Source organism: Centruroides vittatus, unplaced genomic scaffold (genome assembly GCF_030686945.1).
Source record: "Centruroides vittatus isolate TY-2023 unplaced genomic scaffold, ASM3068694v2 scaffold_2707, whole genome shotgun sequence".
In the NCBI taxonomy this organism is placed as follows: Eukaryota; Metazoa; Arthropoda; class Arachnida; order Scorpiones; family Buthidae; genus Centruroides; species Centruroides vittatus.
In genome coordinates, this window is record NW_027122692.1 from 811,192 (window position 1) to 836,779 (window position 25,588).

The 25,588-nt window shown below is 30.3% G+C and overlaps 1 protein-coding gene across 7 annotated transcripts in view; it reads right to left on the minus strand.

The window, feature by feature from the left end:
• The window catches only part of shep (alan shepard), a 205,514-nt gene that overhangs the window by 106,614 nt on the left and 73,312 nt on the right, over positions 1-25,588 (minus strand). The window contains exons 1-2 of one of the 7 annotated variants that reach the window (XM_067285519.1): positions 24,556-24,597; positions 12,699-12,740 (exon numbers count right to left, since the gene is read on the minus strand). The exons of 4 other annotated variants lie outside the window; for them this stretch is intronic. In XM_067285519.1, coding sequence (XP_067141620.1) covers positions 12,699-12,740; positions 24,556-24,582 — 69 coding nt within the window. In that variant the 5' untranslated portion in view covers positions 24,583-24,597. Of the gene's footprint in view, positions 1-4,388; positions 4,940-12,698; positions 12,741-24,555; positions 24,598-25,588 lie in introns of those variants that run through there. 2 more of the 7 variants (XM_067285518.1, XM_067285520.1) reach the window with 2 other exon arrangements.

The following is a 25,588-nucleotide window of genomic DNA, read 5'->3' on the forward strand; positions in this document are numbered from 1 at the left end:
TAAAACATGAACAATGGATCATGATCGTCATGACTAATAATTACAATGACAATAGACGAACTTTTATAAATATCTTTGATCAAAACCAAAACAAGCGGCATTAACTAAATAATTGTATGGGTATATACAGGCCTATATACACGTACAGTACATACAAACACAAACTGTTTGCCTCCCTCTATAATTATTAAACTTTCAAATTAATTTAAAAGATTACAGTGTTGAAAATAGAATTAAAAATTTAATTCCATATTCAACATTTTAGCACTCTCTTTCACTACAAATTGAAATGTTATGAGGTAAAAATAAATTCGTTTGCTATATAATTAATTAATTAATTGCTATATATCTAATTTAACCTATAATAATTTCCAAATTAAAAAGAAATGTGTATTTTCTCAAAGCAATGAAAACAATGTGTCAAGAAAAAAACATTTCAAATTTTAATTTAGTAAAATCTTTCAATTTAACAGGAAAAAAAAGCTATCGACTATCTTCAGGCTATCATTAGTCGATTCATTTACATTTTAAAGATGCAGAATCAACAACAAGTTTAATGTGATTAAGTTTTACAAAAATAATGTCAAAAATTAATAAATATAAAATGATACCTTATACCTCTTTTGTTTAATTTATTCCGGCGAGTAAATCGTTGTCATATTCCATAATTAATAAACTCGGAATACACCCGAATCCAGTAATAGAAAACAATTTAATAGCCAAACTAACATCTCTGATCTTGTTTAAAGATCAAAAACACTAGTTCTTAATCTTGTTTATGAAGTTGTCTTCTGTTCTATCTTAAGAACCCGAACACAGTCTTTAAACGAGACAGAAAAACATTACTTTAATAGATAAAAATTTCGAGGGATACCATGTAGATTCCTGAAGACACTATAAATTTTAATTGAATCTTACAGTACAATTGTAGAAATGCGACTAAAATTTTATCAAGCTATCCTTTGAGTTAATTAGAATTTAATTATGAAATATCTAACTTGTACTACTATTTATTATATATATTAGTAGATCTCTTTTATCAGATAAACATGTACACTAATGAATAAAAATTACATATAGCTACATTTAGACATAGGTATATAACCTAATATAGATTGCTTTCAAGATATGTAAAGCATAAAAGGCACGCATCATCATCATCATCCCAATTTTACTGAGTCGGTCTTGAATCATTTATACTTTAAAATATAATCTACAAATAACAGGTAAATTAAAAAAAATTAAGTATAGTTATTAATAAACTGCACTAATTTCATTGCGATTATTATTGGAGCAATTATTATTTCAATTTGAATATCAGCCGGGAAGAATCATTTGTTGTGTAATTATTTAAAATATTTTAAACTAGACATAGCATTCTAATAAGAGCACATTAATTATAACTAGAGAATCTACACGTTAATAGAACTCTCCATTTTGGTCTAACAGTAAGCAATTACCATCGTGTTATCATAAAAATTGATTTTTTAACTGTATAATTGAATATTTGATAAAAATTTTTTAAAAATTGTTCTGTAATCTTACCTTCCCTTCTAATTAAGTAATTTCTATCAGTTCGGTCACAGAATAAGTAGATATTTTATAATTTTTATAACTAAAATATAATCAGGCATAAAATGTATTTTCGTCATGATTTATACACGTTAAGTTTTTAAATTTGTGCAAGACAAAACAGTAATAATGCAAAAATCATAAAGACCTATTTATTGTATTGATACAAGTCATACAAGTCTTAGGAAAAAAAAATGCACTCAACTAAACTTAATGTTATTTTTCCAATTGTTAAACAGCAGTACTTATGTATATAAAATTTTAATATAATTCATTTCCACAGGAGACCAATGACATTACATTTGCATTTACAATGGTGATAAATAAGTGTTGACACAAGTCATGATTTGTGGAACCTGAATACACCAAAGTTCAGCTTTTTAGTGTAAAAGTATCTTCTATAATGAAGCATTATACAACATACTTTAACGACCTTCTACTAACAAGATATAGCTTCTGTAGACTTCTGCCGAAGTGTCGAAAAGCATAAATATTCTTGGAATAATGTTTTTCAATGTGGTCAAGAACTGTCTACTCAACACAATACAGTATGATACTTTTTACAATTTACTTAAACATTTTCACGAATCAGTTTTATTTAACTCAACTTCAGGCATTTTCATCTTACAAAAATTATAATTAATATAAATGAATTCATCTATTTAATTAATTTTACTACCAGTAACTTAAACTGCTCATCATTCAATTCAAAGGTAAAAAAAAAATCTCTTATTTTGGATTATAATTTAAAATAACAACCAAAGAGAAAGAGAAAAATAATTAAAATTAATCAATCAAAGAAAAAATAAAATAGAATGAGATGAAATAACTAGCAAAAACTATTTTGTTTAGAAATCTATTGCCATAAATGCAATTTTAATGCCGTCAATTTATATATATATATAATATAATATAATATAATATAATACTCAGAAAGATTCGCAAACTACTTTTTCTATAAAAAGACAATATTCAAAACATTACAATATCTTGAACATAAGAGACAAAAAATCTTTTAAATAAAGCATCAAATAAGGCAAAACTAAAAGGTTCAAAAGTTTCATCTTTATAAACTTGAATTAATTTCAATGAAAATTAACATCAATCGTAAAATACGAATCAAAACTATCGGTTAATGTTCCCTTAGGTGCCAAGATGGTGGCTCGTCTCTGATTCCAGCAAGGAAACAGCGGGACGCACGTTTTAACCTAACCTAACCTATTCTAATAATTATGATAATTTATCATAATTATTAGAATAGGTTAGGTTAAATTAGAAAGTGCGTCCCCACTGTTTCCTTGCTGGAATCAGAGACGAGCCGCCATCTTGGCACCTAAGGTAACATTAATCAAACTATCTTATCAAAGCAAAACATTTGTAGGTTAATATTACAGAGCAAAATTGAATGGTATGAACAGGTCATACAATGCAGATCATACATACACACACACACACTTTCAAATATATAGCAGCTAAATCAAGCATGAAACAAATATGGAAGCTACCTTATGTTTTCTACTCATTATCCACGTATATCTGTAATAATGCTCATATGCGTACAAAGCAAATACTCTTAGTGTTACGACAGACCGTCCATATTTAATAATTACGCTACGTGTAACAAGCAGTTAAACAATAAGCAGTTAAAGAATACATTTAATTTCATCTGTTTTGTATTGTTACAAAGTCATAATTTCATTTCTAAAAATATTTATTCCTATTTTGAATTTAATTCCACTTACATTCCCATATTTAAGTCATAAATCATAAAAATACCATTTAAAATTTATAATAATCAAACATTTCCACTTACAGGCAATTTTATATTATCAACATTGCAATTAAACCTCACTTAAGAATCACTAAGAATTAGGTATTGATTATAAAATATAAATATATATATATATAATAATATTTTAAAGAATTGAATTAAAAGAAACGATTACAAGGACTTATTTAATCATAAATATTCCTATAAACAGAGTATTTATGATGGAAGTAGTGTGTATACAAGAGTAGAGTTTAGCTTCTACATGCAGTTAGGCCTATTTACTACTGGGATCGTTCCAATTACGCTTAAAGAGCTCTTATACCCCGTACCAACGGGCAAAGAGAATATCATTTTTGATTCGCATAAACCTCCATATATACATATATACATTAAACCAACACATATTTAATGACTCGGAAAGCGATTTAATGTGCAGATATTTCTCGAAGGATAAATTAATTAAATAACTCTCACACACTCGCTGATCCCACGTTTTGTAGAAAGCTTCCAAGATACGCGAATTTAATCCTAATTCTTTAAATACCGAACAACGGAAACTCATTAAGAAAGATGGGGGAAGAGAAAAACCATCTTAACAATGTTAACTTTTCGATTAATATCACCCAACACTCGAAAAACTTTGTCGTAGAAACGGCAGAGAAGATCTTATCGTTTGTGTAATTTCACTTTTATTTTATTCCTTTTTTTTAAAAAAAAAAGAATAACCTTTCGGATATTTTAAAACCCCTCCATTATACACGATCCCAGTATAAGTAGTATTTAAAAAAATAATAATAAAGAACGGCTAAACCGGACCGTGGAGTAAAGTAGTTAATTTCATTAATCAACGTAATCATGTGATCGCCGGATCACACGATTACGTCGATTATAAAAGCACGTTTGTCTACATTTTACTTTATTTAAACTCTACTCTTTCCGTAGCGAACGTTTATAAATATATATATAAATATAAATATAGATAAATAAGTAAAAGAAAAAATTACGGGAAAAAGAATTATCGGTTAGTTTAATAAACGACACGTACGAGAGACGAAGGTAGGCTCAATACACCTACCATGTTCCTGTAGTTCTTTTTGTCGCTTTCCATCCTCAGAGCCATTTAAGATGGGGTCAAATGGTAACACAACACTCGAAGATGGGCGTCGATAAGCAAACTAATACATTATAAACGAGTAATATCCTGTTAGAGCGAGCGACGAATAGCCGACGGAACACCAACAACGAAATAAACCAGACAGGAAGTAGCATGCAGTCGGTAAGAAGCACGAACACGACATTTTGTACGAGCGGTACCGCGCCTCCATTTTTAGTGTATCGTTATAAAACGTTATATGCGGCCTTGGACGGTAGGGATCGTACACCACCGGCGTGATTATTTTTTTGGTTTTAAAAATATTATCGTTCGGGTCACCAATCCGTTACACCAAAGGTTAAAATAAGCATGGCGACGGGACACAAAATGCAATGCAGACCACCGACACGATACACAGAAAGCATACAGCTGGACAGCTGACGTGAGGTTTCCACTATATTCGTCTGCGCGCGCATGTACCGATCGGTGGTAGCACCAGTCTTTTCCATAATAGAGTGCTGCTGCTCCTTTCACACTATTCGCCATCCTAGACGAACTATCGCACTTTTGTTATACCTAGACGCCCTCGTTTCTCCTCCTCTAATCTACACCCCGTCCAAGCAAAGCAGCATATATGTATAATAAAACAAAACTAGACCTAGTGTCGGTAATTCGACCTTGAATTTAAAACGATACACGCTACAAAACGTCTTTATTTTTATTAATAAAGTCTATAAATATTTACTCGAAACTTGTTAAAAACTCGCGCATCGTTTTATTGTTGCCAACAAGTTAATGGGCCCCCCCTTCTTTTCTTCATTTGCAGAGAAATGAATTTTATCAAACGGTTTAATCGAAATATTCCTTCTAATTAATTAGAAATGCTCCACTTTTTCCTCCCTTGCTATTCTAACCTGTTGTGAAATGGAATCTTTGAGGAAAGACTGTACTTTGATTAATTGGTTTTATTTATTAGGTTCTTGTCAATAATTAAAATTTATCTATTTAAAAATATTAATTTATTTTTTATTTTTTAAATATTTGGTGACGAAATGGTTATCCTTAATGGGGCGTATTATTCAATTATATATTAATTTTTGAGTGTTTTGTAAGTAATACAACTCGAGGAAAATCCACTTCTACTAAATGTAATCACCAATAAAATTGCTATCTTATGGAAATGTTAATTATTTAATTACATTTAAATGATTTTATAAATCTTACAATTGTTTAATTATCGCTTTAAACTGTAGAGAATCACAACTTGCTTGTTAATAAATTAGAAAACTGTAAATGTAAACACAAATAAATGTTTAAAGCCTGCCCTTTAAAACATTACATATATATTTTATGTTTTATTATAATTATATATGAAGTTAAAACTATTTTCCCTTCACAGAATATCGGTTAATTTCTATTCTTATCTGTTACTTTTCTTCGAATGAATTTATCCTTCGCGAAAATTATTTACACGAATAAATATGGGCAACTCTGTATTAATAATTGTGATCATTTTAATTGCATAAAATCATATTTTTTCTTCCAATTATGCCCCCGTGATGAATGCTATGATAATCCTTATCTAACTATGCAATTCGAGATCGAATCTGTCGGGAAAATTATTGATTCGTAGGCACGGTTTGGATGCAATGCAATTTCGACCGTAAAAATCATCTGTACTTTATAAGTTCGTATTTTTGAATAAATTTATCTCATATAAAGTAAAACTATTCTTTACGTTAACTGATATACTAAGAAATAAAAAAATAATGTGCTAAAAACTTATTAATAGCTCTATATTTCGGTATTAGTTTCAACAGCCTGACTGAAGCAATAACTTATTTATTATGAAAGGTAAAACAAACAGTTTTCGTGTCGATCCGAGTGTAATTTGATATCTTAAAAACAATGACTGGTGTCTATTTCATTACAAAAGCTGATGAAGAGAGTTAAATTTAGTGTAAAATTATTAACTTTATATGCTTTGAACTGTAAATAAGATTCTTATATTTTGGTGTAATAACAGATAAACAGCATCTCTATGACTAAGTAATAATAAAGATGGAAGAATTTAGCAAAAATTCACAATACTTAAATTTAAAAGTGACATCTTCTAGACCAGGCCTGGCCAACCCAAATTGTTTTGCGGGCCACTTTGATCGCACGTAACATTACAGTGAGCCACAATTTAGGCAAACATGCTTTTAAAAAAGTAAAACAAATAAGATTTTATTGTTATACCAAGAGTTCGTACTCGCACTCGCCCATTATAACGATGACAGATGGAAATTTTTATTTATTTAATTGTTTTGGTATAAACATAATGGGAAACAAAAGTTTTAATAGATATATAATATCGCTTAGTGGGCCACACAATTTAACGTGACGGGCCGTGGGTTGGCCAGGCCTGTTCTAGACAAAATATTACGAATCGTGCCGAACTAAACGATTTAGTCTGTTTAAATTGAAAAATTTTACATTACTATCTAACAATGAAATCATTAAAACAGACAATTAAGATTTCAGTTTACTTATGTAAAAAAATTACCAAATTTAAAGAAAAGCTTTAAACAAGCAATGGTGTAAGCCTCATCTATCTATCGAAATTATCAGTGCTATACTTTCATTTGAATCTACTTTGTAGATCCAGATTCAAAGTAAGTTCATAGAGGGGATTTTAGAAATTTTAACCAATCCCACTTCGAAAGACTTAAGAAATTAAATAAAATTACAGTATATAATATATTTATTTTGCACTCGTTCGGTTCCTCCTTACTTCCGTATTGTGTTACTCCATATATCTACATTGTATAGATTAATATACTATATTATGAAAAAATAATGCATTTATTTTAAAAATCCTGCACACGGGTTGCCAGATTCAGTAACATACAAGATGAGGTAATAACTATTGCCATTTTAAATATATTATTATATTAAATGTCCAAACAGAAAGATGGACTGGACAGGGATCTATAAAGAGTGGGTGTCCTGTCTGGGTGGATGTAAGAGGCACAAGACAGGAAAAACGGAAGGAGATTGTTGCAGCAGTTAAGGGCCCAAGTGGTTCCTTCTTAGTAACCACTATCAAAAAAATAAAAAAACACACACTTAAAATGAAGGTTATCTTTCATTTTTTTACCACAATACACCTCGTAAGATCAAATACATGTATCCCTTCCTTAACACAGTTTTGCTTAACGTGGGAGTTGATAAAAACAAGAAATCAGTTGTGGCAATCCCTTTATATACACGTCAGAAGTTTTAATTAATACAGCTTTTCTCACAATTATTATACATAAAAGTTGTGTGAAGATGCAGAACATTTTAGTTTTGTATTTTATCCTAGCTTTTTAATTTTGTTATTTGATTAACTAATGATATGTATTTTCTTAGCATAAGGTTGCCATTTAGAACAAATCACACAGGAACACTTTTAGTGGGAAAAGGTCGGTTTATTGATAGGAAAGTGTTCCTGTGTGATTTGTTCTCAACGGCAGCCTTGTGCTAAGAAAATACATATAGTAAAGAGAACAGCAAGCAACCAAGAGCTAATGATAACTTTAATTTGAAGGACTACATAAGACGACCTCAGTGCAAGAATGATCCATGTCATATTTTGGATAGTTTATTTGAAAGTAACTTTATAAAAAAGTTAGCTTACAAACTTTAATATTATATATGAAATCATATATATATATATTAACTACATATCACTCTGATATGTATAATTTAGTAATAATTGACTACTTTGCTATCTGACTTAATAAATGGCATATTAAGTTCTCAAACTGTCAATGCTGATGATATATCAGCTTGTTAAGCAATTGATTCAAATACTAACTTTTAAAAAATCATTCTAATATTCTGTCAGCCAAGTTATTTTAATCTAGCAGTTGATAATCCTGAAGCATAAATATTCTATACTGTATCTTGAAAACACCTATTATTTAATTAAATTTCTAAATTATTGAAAACTGTATGATTAATTACCAAATGAGATTCAAACTATTAGTAATAGCTTTGAATAATTTTGATTTCTAAAACCTATTGTATATATCTCAATATATAAGTTGACTTAAACCCAAAAACACTCTCCAAACCAATGAGCCGACTAACGTAACAGGAATACAATGCATACCTTTAATAGAAAATTTAAGTAAGTGACACAATGCTCTTAACAATATATGCTCTCAACAATTATGGATGCTCTTAACAATTGATGCATGTTAAGTAGCAAATCATCCCAAATAATTTCAACTAAAACTCATGTTTGGTTAATTTATTTAACAGAGAAATAAAAATATAAGAATAAAAGTTTGATATAAATGAACACCACACTACATGTGTCCAACAGCAGATGCACCCACCATACAGATATTATTGATGCAAACAGAGGAGTATAATCAAAGGTATAGACTGTTTCATGTATGTTGGTTGGGCAATGCCTGAATGCATTGCCCGACCAACATACTTGAAACAACAAATACAATGCACGAATACATGAAAAAAATAATGTTATCAGCAGGGGCTCTGGAATTTTTCAAAAATTCCAGAGCCCCCTTTTTTAGTAATGTCACAGAGCTGTATATTATGGTGTTCTACCATTGTATATAGTATGCAGTGATATACTGTGTAAACTATTACTATTTTATTGGAAGTGTTAATTTCAGCTCAAATGTGTTTATTCATAAATCTGATGTACGAATAGCAGTAATGTAGTCCAATCTAAATTGGCAATCATTTGGCTTTAATCTGATATACAATACAGTTTTGTAAAAAATCCATGTGCTATATCATAACGTTAGTTAATTCTCAATATTACTCTAATTTGCTGAAACTGAAATTAAACCTGCCTTGAGGAGTAAGTAACGTGAGAATGTCTGGTTGAATGAGCTGTCATCCGCACGGTTCAAACATTGGCATCTCAGTTGTGAAATACTGGATCACTCACCAAATACTGGATCATCCCAATCTTTCATCCTGTGACGATCACATTTGGACCCAAGAAAGAGCATTTAGACAGAAGAAATTTCATAGTAACACAAAAGTCAAAGCAGATGTGTGACAGTGAATGTGGCTGTCCCCAAACATTTTTTTTGCCAAGAGAATACAATATCTACCATAAAGAGGAAAGAATATGTATGTGTAGCTAGAGAGTATTCCAATTAGATGATTCATAGGTTCCAGTCTCAATTTTCTTTGTTTCATTTATGTTGTGTCTTCATTTGCAGAACAGGTGCCATTTTTCACCTCCAATGAAGACATAACAATTGTTGTTATTCATCACTTCTTCATTACACTGTTACACTTTTCTTTTAACAGCAATTGCAATTTCATTAGTTAAAAAATAATTTTATTTTACTTTATTTTGTTTGTTTTCTATTCATTTATTGTCTTAATTAACTTTTATTTTCTTATCCTTAAAATAAATGAGAAACGCCATAAAAAAACTGTCTTTTGATGTTAATAAATACTTGGTGCAAACAAAATCTTTAATAATAAAATTCAAAATTGGTTTCCGAAGACAACTACAAACCCAATGGAATAATGTCACCATTATTAATATATTTTGGCACACTAAAATGCTATTATTGGAAGAATCCAAATAAACAAATCCATTTTTATAAATAAACCCATTCTTTTGTTTATTGACTTTTGGAACGAGATGATTAATTTTATGTAATCCGTAATTTCTCTTACTTATTTAACCAAAAGTCATGGCTGACATCTTTTATTGACATATTACAACCATCACTATTGTTAGTATTTTCCCTTTAAGAGCTTGTAGATACCTTTGTATATTATTATTTAGTTATAATTAAAAAGATTTATATATATCACATTTATCCTCAATGTATTCATTGTTTAGGTAATCCATTTTAAATTCATAATGCTCTGCATGCAGGTTATTTTTGGCTTTTCCTAATTATGACAATTAGTGTTTCATCAAAAACATTTGATTATTACTATTATTAAAAATTTTGTTTGCATCACCGCATTTGTTAATACATTCATCTTTATGGCATGCACCTTTCTTACCACTTTCATTAAATGTCTAAAAACTTACATATTTGTTTCTCTAATCACACTACACCTTAATATTGTACCCAATATTTAGGCAATTGTTTGGTGATGTATTATACACTACACCTTACGTACTTTTCCAGCACCAGTTTAATGAAAAAACATTTCTGACACCATTTAGAGGTCTGCCTTAGGTTAAAAACATATTAAAATACAAATTAAAGAAAAGAACTGAGTTGTAATGGTAGAACAGTAACTGCTATTTTTAAATTTACAAAATTCAAAAATCAAACGATTTACCTATTTTTAAAATGAAAACATTAAAATAATTACACGTTATTAACAAAAGTTTTTTAAGTCGAACCAATGTCATTCTCTTGCTTCACTGGATTATCAACTAGAGACTGCCACGCTTTGGATAACGTTTCTTTTTCCTTGAAATTAATGCATTCACCCTTTCTAGATGTTTAGAATATTTCAGAAGCTTTCATTAGTCGTAACTTGTTGATGTCACGCCTTTTCTAATAATTTAGCTTGGTCCTTGCTGACACCTTCAGCTTGCTTGCAAACTGGGCAAGCACTATGGCTAGACTATTTGTACGAACATCGAATTTATGTTCACTGATCCTTTGAGTTAACTATCTTTTAGTGGCACCTATGTATGTTAAATTTTGACCAAATCTATCATTCCATACTGGGATAGTGTATATCCAGGGGCTAAGTTTCTATCTATAGAATCTTTACCATTAGCTAGAAGCCTAAATATAGTTGGATTATGTCTATAATGTAAGGTCGCCGATGAGAACGAAATAGTCAAAATTGACGATGGGTTGAGAAGGTTGCATGTGGGTGTGATCGATACTGAGACAGACTATGGTTACAAGAAACTCTATTTGACATGAAAGAAGCTTAGAACTTCCAAGAACATGGAAATTCTGTAAGTTGGCAGCAGCCACTAGGTCTTCCTCTCCTTTCCAAGATAGTCCCAAATGACAGTGTGTCCATGGTTTGCGAATAACAGTTCCCTCGATATTTCCATGACAATGCAGTTGACTTCTGGTGATGGGAAGATGTCAATCCAAGGACAGGAGACAGAGATGGGCATGAGACACACACATAACAATTGGTCCGACACTTCGAATTTTCAGGAAGAGAAACCGTCACGTTCCTGGGTTTTTATTCATTTCCGTCCTCAAGTGTCCATTCTGATTGGTTGCTTTTCCTCATTCTTGCTTTCTAAGTGGTTGATCACTAGTTACTGTGTAACGAGATCTCAACTTAGAGCGCAAGAGAGGTCAAAATCGAAGTTTAATTCAATCCCCAACCATAGATAGTCAATTTTAGGACTTACACTCTTTATTGTTTTAAAACGGGAGTAATCAACCATTTTATACCTACCACCCACTTTTTTTATCTTTGTTGGTAGTAAAATTTTCTAACCACCTACCAGTTCCACAGTAACTTAATTTAATGCAACTGAAAAGTACTCCAGTGCTCCCTCATCATGCGCACTAGACTGCAGTACAACCTGCTTCTGTTAGTGAATCATAGATGCACGGCGATAACAGAAAGTAGATTCAGCATTGGACAAAACTCCTACCACCCACTAGTGGGCGATAAGACCAGGTTGACCACCACTGTTTTAAAAGTTCATATTTAAAAATTATTTTTAGCTTCTGCTTTTTATTTGTTTACTTTCAAAAAAATATTTTAACATGAATTTTAGTGAGAGTTCAGACTCACAATAAGCTAGTCTAGCATTCATATGCTTTCCTAGTGTTTTGTGTGTGCAAGTCAGTCATGGGTCATAGTCGACAGCTATATTTTTCTGAGGTAAAACCTCAGAACACTGTATCTTTATTAAGCCAAGATGCATTACTGTTGTCCTCCATGTTTTTAGTTAACCTAACAATCAGGTTTTTGCTGTAGCTAGATTTAGCAGAAACTCGTGGCTCTATTAGAACTCAGTTCTTTAATTTGTACTTTTAATACGTTTTTAACCCGAGGCAGACCTACGAACGGGGTCGAAAATGTTTTTTTCGATTAAACTAGTGCTGGAAAAGTGTGTAAGGTGTAGTGTGATTAGAATATTTGTTTCCAGTTTTTCTACAAGTGTTATTTGCTTCTCTTATGTAATATTTAACTCTCTCATTTAGTATTCTCTCCTTTTTATATTGCTAAATAACCCAATCAATCTAATTTAGAATCATTTGTTGATTATTATAAAACATTTACTTTTAATGTCATTTCTGGAACATGAATATGACGACTGTCATACTGAAACTAAATACAAATTTCAACCGTAAAAAAAATAATGGAAAAGCTTGTCGTTATTTATCAGATTTTGATTTAAAAGACATTTTCAATAATGAAATATGCACATAAATCAGGGTCACACTACTTTGTATTAGGAGCTATGATACAAATATAAACTATTTTCGTGTTCTGATGTTGTAATTAATAAAAGCCAATATAATTAATATTTAAATATATTTAATATAAAATTGATTCGTATTGTCTTTTTAAGAATTTTGTGAATTTTTTATTTTTCTCCTGGCAATTTTTATCAGATAAAATTGATCATAGTGATGTATATTATTTGACTAAGTAAAATATTTTTATTAAGAAGAAACTTGAAGGAAACAAAAGAGATATGACAACTTAGAGGATTTTTATTAAAAACAATAATCTCATACAGAAATCAAATGATAGAAGAAAATATAATTAAAGAAACATTTGACTAAAACAAAATTACTTTATTTGGAGAATTTACACGTACAGGCTCGGAACAAAGTTCTTTTGAAACTGTGCTACATCCTCATTACATTCTAAAAACAGTTTTTAAAGGTTCAATTACTACTGTTCTAGTATGAAAGCATGAAAACAAAATAGAAATGTTCTTGAAATTATCAAACATTTTACTGAAAAACAAAATTAAATATTTGTGGAAAACATTTTCTAACCAAAAAAAACAAAACATGTTTGAATGTTCCACAATTTTCTTTTTCAGTTTGAATATATGAGAGTCAGAGCAGAGTAATTTATTAAGTAGAAATGTTTGACGTAAATCAGTTTCTAGAATTAGCTTCAATATTATCAATACATCAAATTATAATGATAATTGCTGACCATATATTCCTTTATGTATATGTGAAAGAATATACTCTTAAAGACGTTATGGATTGTTCTAAAAACAATAAATGCCTTTACTTATGTGCAGTTCACTTATCTGTACAACAGAGGTCAGAAAGGAATTCAAAATCTCTCCGCATTTTAACCTACTTATGACTATCTCTTACTCATCGATATCCTGTCAAGCTGTTTCTATAAAACTACTTTGTTTTGGGCATTCCAGTCATTCTAGTAATACTGTAACACTTCCTTCCTGAACTGTCATCTTACTGTCAATCTGAATTTGTTATCTCTACCCTTCAATTCAAGTTTTCATTCTACCTTACCATATGCTTTTCATCTAGTTAAATGTCACTATTGTTCCACTTTTCCTCTGCTGAACTACAGTCAATTATATAAAAGTACCATTCTCTATATCCATAAATGCCTTTACTTCTTTCTAGATTTTTGAGGAATGATCTCATCTTTCCCTTATGTTCATCGTAATAAAAAACACTTGGAAACATGCGAGATTATTATCGACGATTTATCTCTCACACACGTATTTTATGTATTTTGACCTAACGTTCACTACCGTTTAAAGGTCGATGGTTAAATTCGAACACTTTCGAACACGTCATGTGACAGAATAAGCAAACGAATCGGACATTCGAAACATAACATCGTTCGCATTAGTTCAAATTTTCGTATTCGTGTTCGACCCAGCTGTTTTACAGAAGAACAACCCAGAAGGGGTTACAAAAACGTTTGTTTTGGAAAAATAAACTTTCTACACACTGGTTAAAGGTCTTGATTTGTTATATACAACCTGGTGTGCGGTTTCTGATTTTTAATGAATATTAATAATATACAACTATTTAGCCAAAAGAATTTTCAAATAATGTTAAGAATGAAAACAAATTTAATTAAAACAAAAAATGCAAATGAAAAAATAAACTTTTTGCATTTTTAATCCTTCAATTAAATTAGCGGTTCTTAATCTTTTCCACCGCCTGCATCCCTTGAATTTTTAAAACACACACCAAGTAACATTTAATGTTTTTATTTAAAGTAATATGAATGTAGTCATATTCTCGTGTGTATTTAGTCTGATGTAAAGAACAAGTTCAACTATACCTATTCATTAATATCAAAAACATTTAAATATAGGTTAGGAATTTACAACAGAAAAAATACATAATTATAGATTTAAATATGATAGCACATTTTTATTAAGATCTTATTTTAAAAAATTAATCCTCCTTGAAAATGATTAAAAAAACTTAAAAAATAAAAATTATCTCACACTCCTAAAACAGTGGTGCGCACTTAAAACTATTTTAAACTATTAATATTTGATTATATATTTCAAGTTGAGTTCAAAATTGCTCAGAGAAATAATCATTTTTTAAATCTCTCTAAAGCTAAGCTCAAACATTTTGAATAATTCATAAAGAATTACTCAAAATGTTTATTAACTCTAAGCTCTGAAAATTTCTTTTTATGTACCTGGAGACGAAATTGTTTTTACCCCTTGGACTATAAGGGAAATTTGTACAGCAAAACCAGTCAAACAACTTTCCCTTCAGTTGATTGAAATAACCAATTTTGGCTGATTTCATATTTAAAGAGTCAAACTGTTTATGATATGTGATCATCTCAGATTATTCTATTCTTTTCGTAACCCTCATAATATCTATACATTATGAATTAAAGTAAAAAACATCTTAAATACTAACTCAAAAAGTATTTCTTAGAATATTGTAAAACATGTTTTTCCAATGAAAATAAAAATATTTAACTGCTTTTAATTAAGAAAGCTGAAAAGTTAAATAGCTTAATGCCATTTTAAGATCAGTACAGTATAGAAAGAATAATTACTATTTTAAAGATTGGCATGCGTTTTGAATGGGTTTTAATTTAAGTACACATTAAGAATAACAAACAATTAAAGTAATAAGGAAAAAATCTGAAGGACTGCAAAAGTTCTTTCTTCTGAAGTTCATATTCTGAATTTAGTGTAGAATTAAAGTGATAATTTTGAATTTGTGTCAAAGATCAATTATTGTTCAAAAAATGCTTTAAATAACTGAGAATGAAACAATATACGTTTCGTTTTGTTAAAGTAATTTATTCATTAGATACTTTCAAAGAATACCTAATGTCTAACTTTAGATTGTGTGTTTAAAACTTAGTTACTTATTACATAAACATAGTTGCTAACTTAGTCAATACTATAATTTATAGTAATTTTAATACCTTATCATTACTTTAATAATAGGAACCATAATCAACTATAATTTATTAATTAACATACCAGCTTTGAAACAAGCCATCTTTTCTTGTATTTATATATATATATATATTTATTTATTTATTTATTTATTTGTGAAATATTTTTGTGATTACAGTAGAGCAAGGGCGTCGCCAGAGGGGGGCAGAGGGGCAGTTGCCCCTCCCTAGACATGCGAAAAAAATTATTTAAATGCTAAGTCATTTATTGCCCGATTTATAATTCCCGCGCGAAAAACCCAAGAAGATTATGTTTTAATTAAAATAATCTTCTTAAGCTTCTTAAAATTTATGAATCGTTTTTATTTTACCTACATACAATTCATATCCTCTATCAATTTATATCATCTTGCCCCCCCCCTGGCCCATTGGCTGGCGACGCCCTTGCAGTAGAGCGTCATTTATCCAAATCAATTGGGGACTGGGGTTATTTGGATAACCGATTATATATAAAAAAATATATTAACCTATCCCATGTTAAAATTTTTCTCTGTTGCGTGTCGCTTTACGTTGATTTTTCGTCGGTTTTAAGCCTAACAAAAATTTTTATAATAATAATCGAGGCTAATTCACACTCAACAACCTTTTAAAAACCAGTAATAGTAATTGAAAACAAACGTTTTCGACCATTAACTCGGTCTTCCTCAGGTTCTAACTATTGAGATTCGTTACAAGTTCAAAACTCTTTCAGAACGTATTCAAAATTTCGAATAGAACCGTTGCACATTCGTGTTGCCATGGTATCATATGTGTTGTTGACATACGTAATATGTGTGGCGCAAAAACACAATGTAATTACATTCCATATATAAACGAAGGGATAGGGATGTACTGTATATTAAATAGAGCTATAGGGAACATCCACTTCGTAACAAAACTGGCTATTGTATCGTTAAAAATTATTTCTTTATTTTGTACAAACAAAATAAATATATTAAAAAATATAAAAACAAAAAAAAATTATACTTTAGAAGTTAATCTAGTATCAAAAACGTTCGATTCGGCACAACACAGTCCGACTGCAACGCTTTCGGTTGATCGGCTTTCGGATAAACGACGCTCTACTGTATTTAATTTTAATAGTTTTATGCAAATTTCTGTATAGTGCAAACAGTACAGTATGTCTACTGCATGGTGATACGTTGAACTAAAATCTAAATTTAAAAAAACATAGTGGTTTGTACTAAACATTACTTTTGTATTAGATATAACTGACTGATTTTTGTGAACATGAAGCAATAACATGTTACAATATTATAACTAGCCACAATTTCATCCATTATTGGTGAGTCTAACCCACAATGGAGTAGAGTTGACCACCATAAGAAATGAAAACCAACTAGACCTATACTATACACCAATGATTTTCAACAGGTTTGCCAAGAGAGGATCCTAGGTGTGCCATGAAAATTTTTGAAGGTTATTAAATAAACTATTTTGGAAAGAAGCCTAAATAACTATAAATGTACGTGTCAAAATTAAAACCGCTTTAAATTGATTATACAAGTTTTTCATTGTTATAACGAATAAACATATACGTAATGTTGTAAAAAATATATATTCATAAGCAAAATTATATGAATATAACACAGAGTTATTTCATTTTAAATAAAATTTAACTGGACATTGGGCAGGTTTCTAAAGGCAATTATCATGCCACTTTTAAATGCAAATTAAGACTTAATGTTAGTTGCTTTTCTGATATAAATAAAAATTATTAATTTAAATAACTATTATTATAACCTGCTGCTATTTTAAGGAACAACAATGCTGTTTTATTTAATTCACAATATAAATGAAAAGAATTAGGTTAAGTGGCAAATAACATGGCAATAGAATATTTACAAACACAATTTTAAAACGTGATTTTTTTTCTGCGGAAATTTGTGCCGCAGAAATCTATTTATAGGTCCAAGGGTTCCATGAGATAAAAAAGGTTGAAAAACACTGTTATATACAGTCAAACCAGTGTTTTCGAACATAATTCATTCCTAAAAGTTGTTCGAAAACAGATTTGTTCTAAAACCAAAACAAATTTTCCAATATGAAACAATATAAAATGGATTGATCTGTTTCCACTTCCCAAAACAAAACCTCTTTTTTTTTTTAGCTGTATTTCATGCATAAAAATCCCTACAAATGCATTATATTATATTAATAAATTTTTGTTATTTAATTTAACTTAATCATATTTAAACACAAATTCTTTGATGCCATTTGTATTACATAAATGTCAATTAACATGGTTTTTATTAATCGATTTGATTTAAATTCAACTCCAGCACATACCAAAACACAGAAATACTATCTTTCCCACACGTGCATTGAAATCTAATTTAAATAGCAACATCACCGATGATTCGTATTGTGATATCTAATGATACCAAGCAATCTTGGCACCACTTCTGAATCAGTAGTCCTATTGTTGATTGGTCGGACTGTTGACTTTCTTTGACAGAAAGTATAGAGTGTTGACCATCTGTGTCTCTAATCTGTGTCCAGCTCTTGTTGTATAGCTTGTTCAGCAGCCAAGTTATTGTAGAGTAACAGGTGCAATTGAGTTCGAAATTCTATTTGTAAACAGAATTGTTCAAAAAGGAGGCATTCCTGTTATGTGTGTGTGTAATATATCATATAAAATTCATTATATACACTTAATCAGTCTAACTTATCAAAAAATTAATCAGTAAACTATTAAAAATTTTTTTTAAGTATTATAGACATCAGTAACCTCCTTGAAATTTTTCTAAATAGACAAAAAATTTTACAAATAGGCAGATTTTATGTTACATTTTTATGAAATATTACAAGAAAATAATATATTTTACAATTATTCATGAAAAAAAAAAACATATTTATGTTTATATTTATATATTTATATTATGTTTATATTATAGGAGTTGATTCTAAACTGTTCTATTTTGTTTGGGGATTACTTTTAGTTTGTTATTCTATTTATTTTGGGACATTTTATTTCGTTAAGGATGAACTACCGCACCATCCCGGACAAAATTCTAAAAGCTAAAAACGTATCTTATGACGACTGCGGATGGGGAAAAATGACGTCATCATCCCAAAAGAACGTCTTGGGAGGGGAGACTTCCACAAGAAGTTAAAAGAATGATCTTCCACACCCAAATTGTTACCAGACAACACGTATGTAAATAGGGCAAGTGGGCAGATACATTGTATTGTCACCACACCTGCTACATAAAGAAGAGACGAAGAGATGACTCAGACAAGATGCTTAGATTCGAATGAGGTGGTGCTAAGAATAAAGTAATTGACAAAAGGTTTCCAAGTTCCAGTTCCAGTAACATGATTTTGGTGATGCACAGTCAAATTTGTAAGATTCATTGTATTTTTTCAATAGAATTGATTCCTATCTTTCTTGTTGGTTGTGTGGAGATAAAATTAAGATAGTTCTAATTTGATTTAAGTTCCCAAATTGTCGGGAAGGTTTTGTACATATTTGTTTTGATAAAGTATCTTTTTTTTTATTTTACGAAGATTTTCTGGCATTATTGAATTGTATATATAACAATTTTACTAATAAATAGAAGTTTTTATATTACGTATAGTAATTCTTTCAATATTTGATTTTTAATAATGATATTTTATTTTTGCCCACGGAAGTCCAGGCCTGGCACACTAACAACGAATCTTAATATGTAATGTGCCGTTAGCATATTTTTCCAGGCTTTTGCTTTACTTTCCTATAATAAGACATTACAGCTTGAAGTCAGCATTCCTTTTTTGTTGTCATAGTTATTATCATCATAATCAATTCCTGTCCATGAGATTAGATTTTATTATTCTAGCCATTCAGTTTATCCTATTAATTAGTTTCTCCTCTATCCTTAACTCTAACATATCTCTCCTAACAATCTCTTCTTATTTCTAATTCTCTTAAACCATATTTTAATATTTATAAAATAAACAACTGTAACAGTGATGGGATTTAGCTGGTTCACATCAGTTTGGCAGAACTGTCTCCTAAAATATTTTGTTTGGTGAATTGATTGTTAAAATTGTATATGTAATATTTGTTTAAGCAATTTATCCCAAAAGTCCACATTTGTGTAAGACTGCCAACTTTTTAACATCTTAATGCAGACTGGAACAGAATGAAAAGAAAGACTATGCAACAGAACAGTAAGTGTGAGTGAGAATGCATCACTGTTGCAATTGCAACCACCTATCACAATCAAGTGTATGACATTTTCTGCTCAACTCACGAGTACAAGTGATAAGCTCTAGGCAAAACACGTATTTCTAGACCAGTAATTTCAGTAGAATAAATGCATGTCCAGGATTTAATTATTAATGTGATATTTGTAGATATTATTACTGTGATATTTAATGTGATAGTGAGTGTCACATGGAAAGGTTTAAGACATTGACTTCTATTGCTGGATCGTCCTGGGTAACGAAGATAATAATTAATCATACAGCCAATGATCCTAGGATAAATTCAAAGAAACCACAGAAGACAATGCCAATCATCAAGATGCAATTTTCATTACTTGAAGATGTCATATTGTTTGCTTTAGTTTGTTTCTACTACAACTATTATTATTTTGTATATTTTTTCAATGTAAAGGATGCATTGGTTGAAAAAATACTGTAAGCCACATAAAACAAATATTCTTTTTTATAACTGAAACAGTCACTTCTGTAGTGAACCAGTCGTTAAATTATTTGAATCCTACCACTGGCTGTAACCTATTAAAAATGATTTGAGAAAATATGAAAAGGTTAAATTTTATTAAAACTATGCAAGCTTTATCAACCTAAAATTTTTCTTATCAAATTTTTTGTAAAGATTGTGCAATTTCCTAATAATTTGTCTCGTCTTCCCAAATCTAAAATAACAATTTTTAAGTTTCTCCATTATTGCAAAGTAATTCCAACTTATCTAATTATATCCTAACTTCAAACTTGGGGTAGAAAACATTGTCAACCACAGAGACCATTCAGTTGATTTTAACGTAGTAGTATTCAAAATATAATAATTATGATTCACTTAATTTCAGAAAACCGATTACTTTCAATGCTAGAACCAAGCTTAAAATTACCTCAAATACATTGCAAAATACAATATACTGTTGATACACGATTCTTGTCCTAAATTACTTATATTGTATACTTGTATACTTATATACTTTTGTCCGATTTGGAGTTCTTGTGAACTAGGACTTGTTATACTGAGCGATGAGAAACACAATTTCAAATTAAAATATATTTATTGTAACGTAATCTTGTTACAATATTAAGTTACGATAAATATATTTTAATTGGAAATTGCGTGTTTCTGGTCGTTCAGTATAACAAGTCCTAGTTCACAAGAATATCCAAAGTGGACAAAAATATAATATGCAATACACTGTGTTAAGATTTTCCAAATAATAACGAAAAGAATTTTTTCTCGTGTGGCAAGATTTTTCCTCTAAGTTATGGGCCACAAGAAAATGACAAAAAGAAGAAAAAAAGGGCACAAAAGGAAAGGCACTAAAAGAAATAAGGAAGATGAGAAGAGAGCCATTCACAGTCTTAGATGTAGAAAGAACCACTACAGCTTTGCAATTAAATTTTTATATAGAAATGACTGGTTTTCAGATGGCAATTACAAAACCTAAAATATATGTGATTAACAGATTGTTTTAAAAAAACATTTAATTTCAAACATAGTTGTCACAGAAATGGTTGTTTTATCAACAAAAAGCAGTTCATGTAAATCTGGCAATGTAAAAGACAAAATGTTATTAGTGTATGTACAGAAGAATCTCATTTTAGCAAATCACTTGGGCTGCGTTGTTCTTAGAATCCGTTACATTGTGGAACAATGGATTTTCCGTACACCCAGGAAAATATGCATTATTCAAAAAAACTCCCAATTTTAACCCTTATATTTAAGAAATACCAGTATTTGAAATTATTCAGTCTCTCGAGATCTGTATTTTTTATCCTATAGAAACATGTATGCTTGTAAAATATGTGTATATTATTATGCCATATATGATTGTATATCTATATATATAAAATTACATGTCCTGACTGATTCATCATCACCCAGAGCAAACTGCTGAATTTAAAGAGGTGAAATTTGGTACACAGTTAGGGTACATCATGAAAATGCACACTTAGAAGGGATTTTTGAAAATTACCCTGCAAAGGGAGAGGATTAAGGATTATCCTGGAGAACTCTGCTTCTACTATACTATTTTGGATGCCATTTTTTTAAATTTTTGTGAGAAATTGAACATATTTTTTTTAACCCTTCTAAAAATTCTCAACAATATTTAGTGTTCCATTGTATTTAAAGTTGACACAGGGAGTGCATGCACATAAGTTTGCTGTATTCAAAATTTTCATCTTCATGTTCGATTTTATGTTTGAATTTATATTTATAAATGATTCTGAAAGTTCTAGCTTATTTTTTGAATTAATTAAACCTGAAGAAGAATCCAGAAGGGGTTACGGAAACATTTGTTATTCGTCACTTAGCGGTACTACAAACTGGTTATTGGTTGAAATGAGCCTTAATTATCGTTCTTCCGGTGTGGTAAATGGATATCTAAAAATTCTCTAATTAGTCTCGGAAGAGGAGGGACCTAATTCTTACACCCAGTGAAAACGGGTAAGATCGGCTATAATCTAATAATCTTAATCTTTGCTACCATTACTTTTTGCCCAAGCAATGCCAGGTTCATCTGCTAGTTATATGCCATACGTGTGTACGACAATGCTGATGAAAACTGTAAGCATAAAAAGAGGAAAATTACATATGCTCATTAGCACTTTGCTTGACTTCACAATTTATTAAAAAAAAACTCATCCATCTTGGTTTCTTGGTAGCACGATTATTTATGACCGGTGGCGATGTATTGGCTTAATGTTATCGGGTTTAGTACAATGTTTATTTGTACATCTTGGTTTCTTTCAATGAGTTTTCTGTCAATTTAATACAGCACTGCTTGATATTAGCAATGTTATGTATAGTACAGACTGTTCATTTAAGCTGGATCTCATCAGGAAAGTATTCACAACTTGGAAATACAGTAGAAACTCGTTAATCGGAACCCCGGTAATCGGAATCGCCAGTAATCGGCACGATTTTCAGTCGGACTGTGTCGTGCGGAATCGAATGTTTTTGATACTAGATTTACTTCTAAAGTATAATTTTCATGTTTTTATATTCTTCAATATATTTATTTTGTTTGTACAAAATGCAGAAATAATTTTTAACGATATGATAGCCTCGATTATTATTATAAAAATTTTCGTTAGGCTTAAAATCGACCAAAATTCAACACAAAGCGACACGCAACGGAGAAAAATTTGAACATCGAACAGGTTAATATATTTATTCATACATAATCGGTAATCGGAACAGATCACTAATCTGAACAACCCCAGTCCTCAATTGATTCCGATTTTCGGTTCTCTACTGTACTTGATGGCCTTGCTAAACTTTGGCAGCGACAGTGTTCACTAGGTGACTCCTCCTCAATTGTATCCAGCCAGCTGACTCTCTTTGTACAATTCTTCAATTGTACATATCCCAAATGTAACAAGTGCATCATCAAACCCTACAAATTTCCAGAAACATCCGAATATTAACTATATGTTGAAAAATGTGATGTTTACAATAGATTTGGGATAGAAAAAAATCCATTATTCTGAGTAATGGATCCACTAAAAGGAAGTAAAATTACATTGATTTGGTGTGACCTGAAAAAATCTGTTATTCCAAGAAATCTGTTGTTCTGTTATCCATTAAAATGTGATATTCTATCTGCACGTGTGTGTATTAGTAAATTAAGTGTTGAAATAGGTACTGAAGCTTCTTTGTGAGTTACTTGTTTTTTAACACAATTATGCTGAAAAAAATTCATAAAGCCATATCATTTTTAATTTATTAGCAAAAATATAATAAATCACAAGACAACTTTCCTTGATTATGTTAAAGTATTACCAAAGTTTATAAAATCTGAACATTTGAAAAAATTCAGTAGAGTTAAACAATTACTTTTAATATTAAACATGTCGGTACGACAATATTCACGCCAAAGACCGTATAAACGATGCAAAAAGTTCACTGAGTTCAGCATTATATCCACGTTTGCTTGTCGCAAGTACTTTCGACGAACCTTACTGTCGTCGTCTTCAGGCGAGATCGTAAATTTGCCGAAAAACTTTAAAAAGAAACAAATCGATGCAGAATGGAACGCATAAAGCTTTACCAAAGCCGTTACGAACGTAAATTAAAAATTCAAAAAACATTCGAAAGCCGATCGAGCATCTAGCTCAACGACTAGCGAACTCAACGACTAACGACTAGCTGCCTCGCTAGTCATTGAGCTAGATGCTTGATCGGCTTTCGAATGTTTTTTGAATTTTTAATTTACGTTCGTAACGGCTTTGGTAAAGCTTTATGCGTTCCATTCTGCATCGATTTGTTTCTTTTTAAAGTTTTTCGGCAAATTTACGATCTCGCCTGAAGACGACGACAGTAAGGTTCGTCGAAAGTACTTGAGACAAGCAAACGTGGATATAACGCTGAACTCAGTGAACTTTTTGCATCGTTTATATTAAACATGAAAAATCAAAATGTAATTATAGTTAACATCTCAGTTATAATTATAATTTTAAGTCATCACAGTTTTAATCTATAATATAAACTTACTTTTACTGTATTTTTACTGAAAAACATTTTTACTTCTTCTCTCTGAAACTTTATACTGCATATTAAATACTCTCAGAAAATTTAACAGAATTTATTAGTAAAAATTAAACTGAAAAACTTATAAAGTATTCATACATAAGTTAAAATTCATTTCTGTATTCATTCAGTGTTTGAAAAAAATAAAAGATTTATCTTGTGAATATCAGAGATGGTTATATACACAGTCAAACCTGTCTATAACGAAACCCCAAGGAACCGAACAACTCTTCCGTAGTAGACAGGTTACCTACTATAGATATCCTTTGATTAACGTGTTTAATAAATTTCTTGATGTTACGGCATATACCAAAACCGCATTAATCAAATACAGTGGTACCTCTGTGCTTGACCGAACATTCACCACCCACTACAAAAAATTTTTTGTCAATAACAAATATCTGTATTTTAACTTTTTTCATTAATCCGTAAAATTTCTCTAAGGTAAAAATGAGTAACCAATTTAAAATTAAAATAAAACCTTACAGCTGCTGACCTTCGTCAGACAAAATTATACTCAATTCAGTTTGTTTTATTCATAAGTGGGGGGGGGAACAAACTCTGTGCAGAACACAATCATCAGCATGTTTTACAACCAGTGGATGAAGTGTTTCAACAATACAGGTCTGTGACACACTACGGTTTGTTGCAAATTCTTGAGTTATTTTTCAATTTTTAACAGTTTCTTCCTGCAATTTCTCTTCAACAGCTTTTGGGAGCCCATACGTTTTGTATCCTTCGGTTCAAAATTTCCCAAACAATAACTTTCAAAAACCACATCTAACACATTCGGAGTTTAGAATCATCTTCCCCATACACGATACAAGTACTTTTTACTGTTTGTATAGTGCAATATCCTTTACAAAACTTAAAAAGCATGCGTAATATGCCCAATGTGTATTTTATCTGCAGACATTTCGACTTCATTTTATTCAAACGAAACATGATGTAAAAAAAGTTTAAAATAAGCTTCAGAACAAAAATTACAATCTCACAT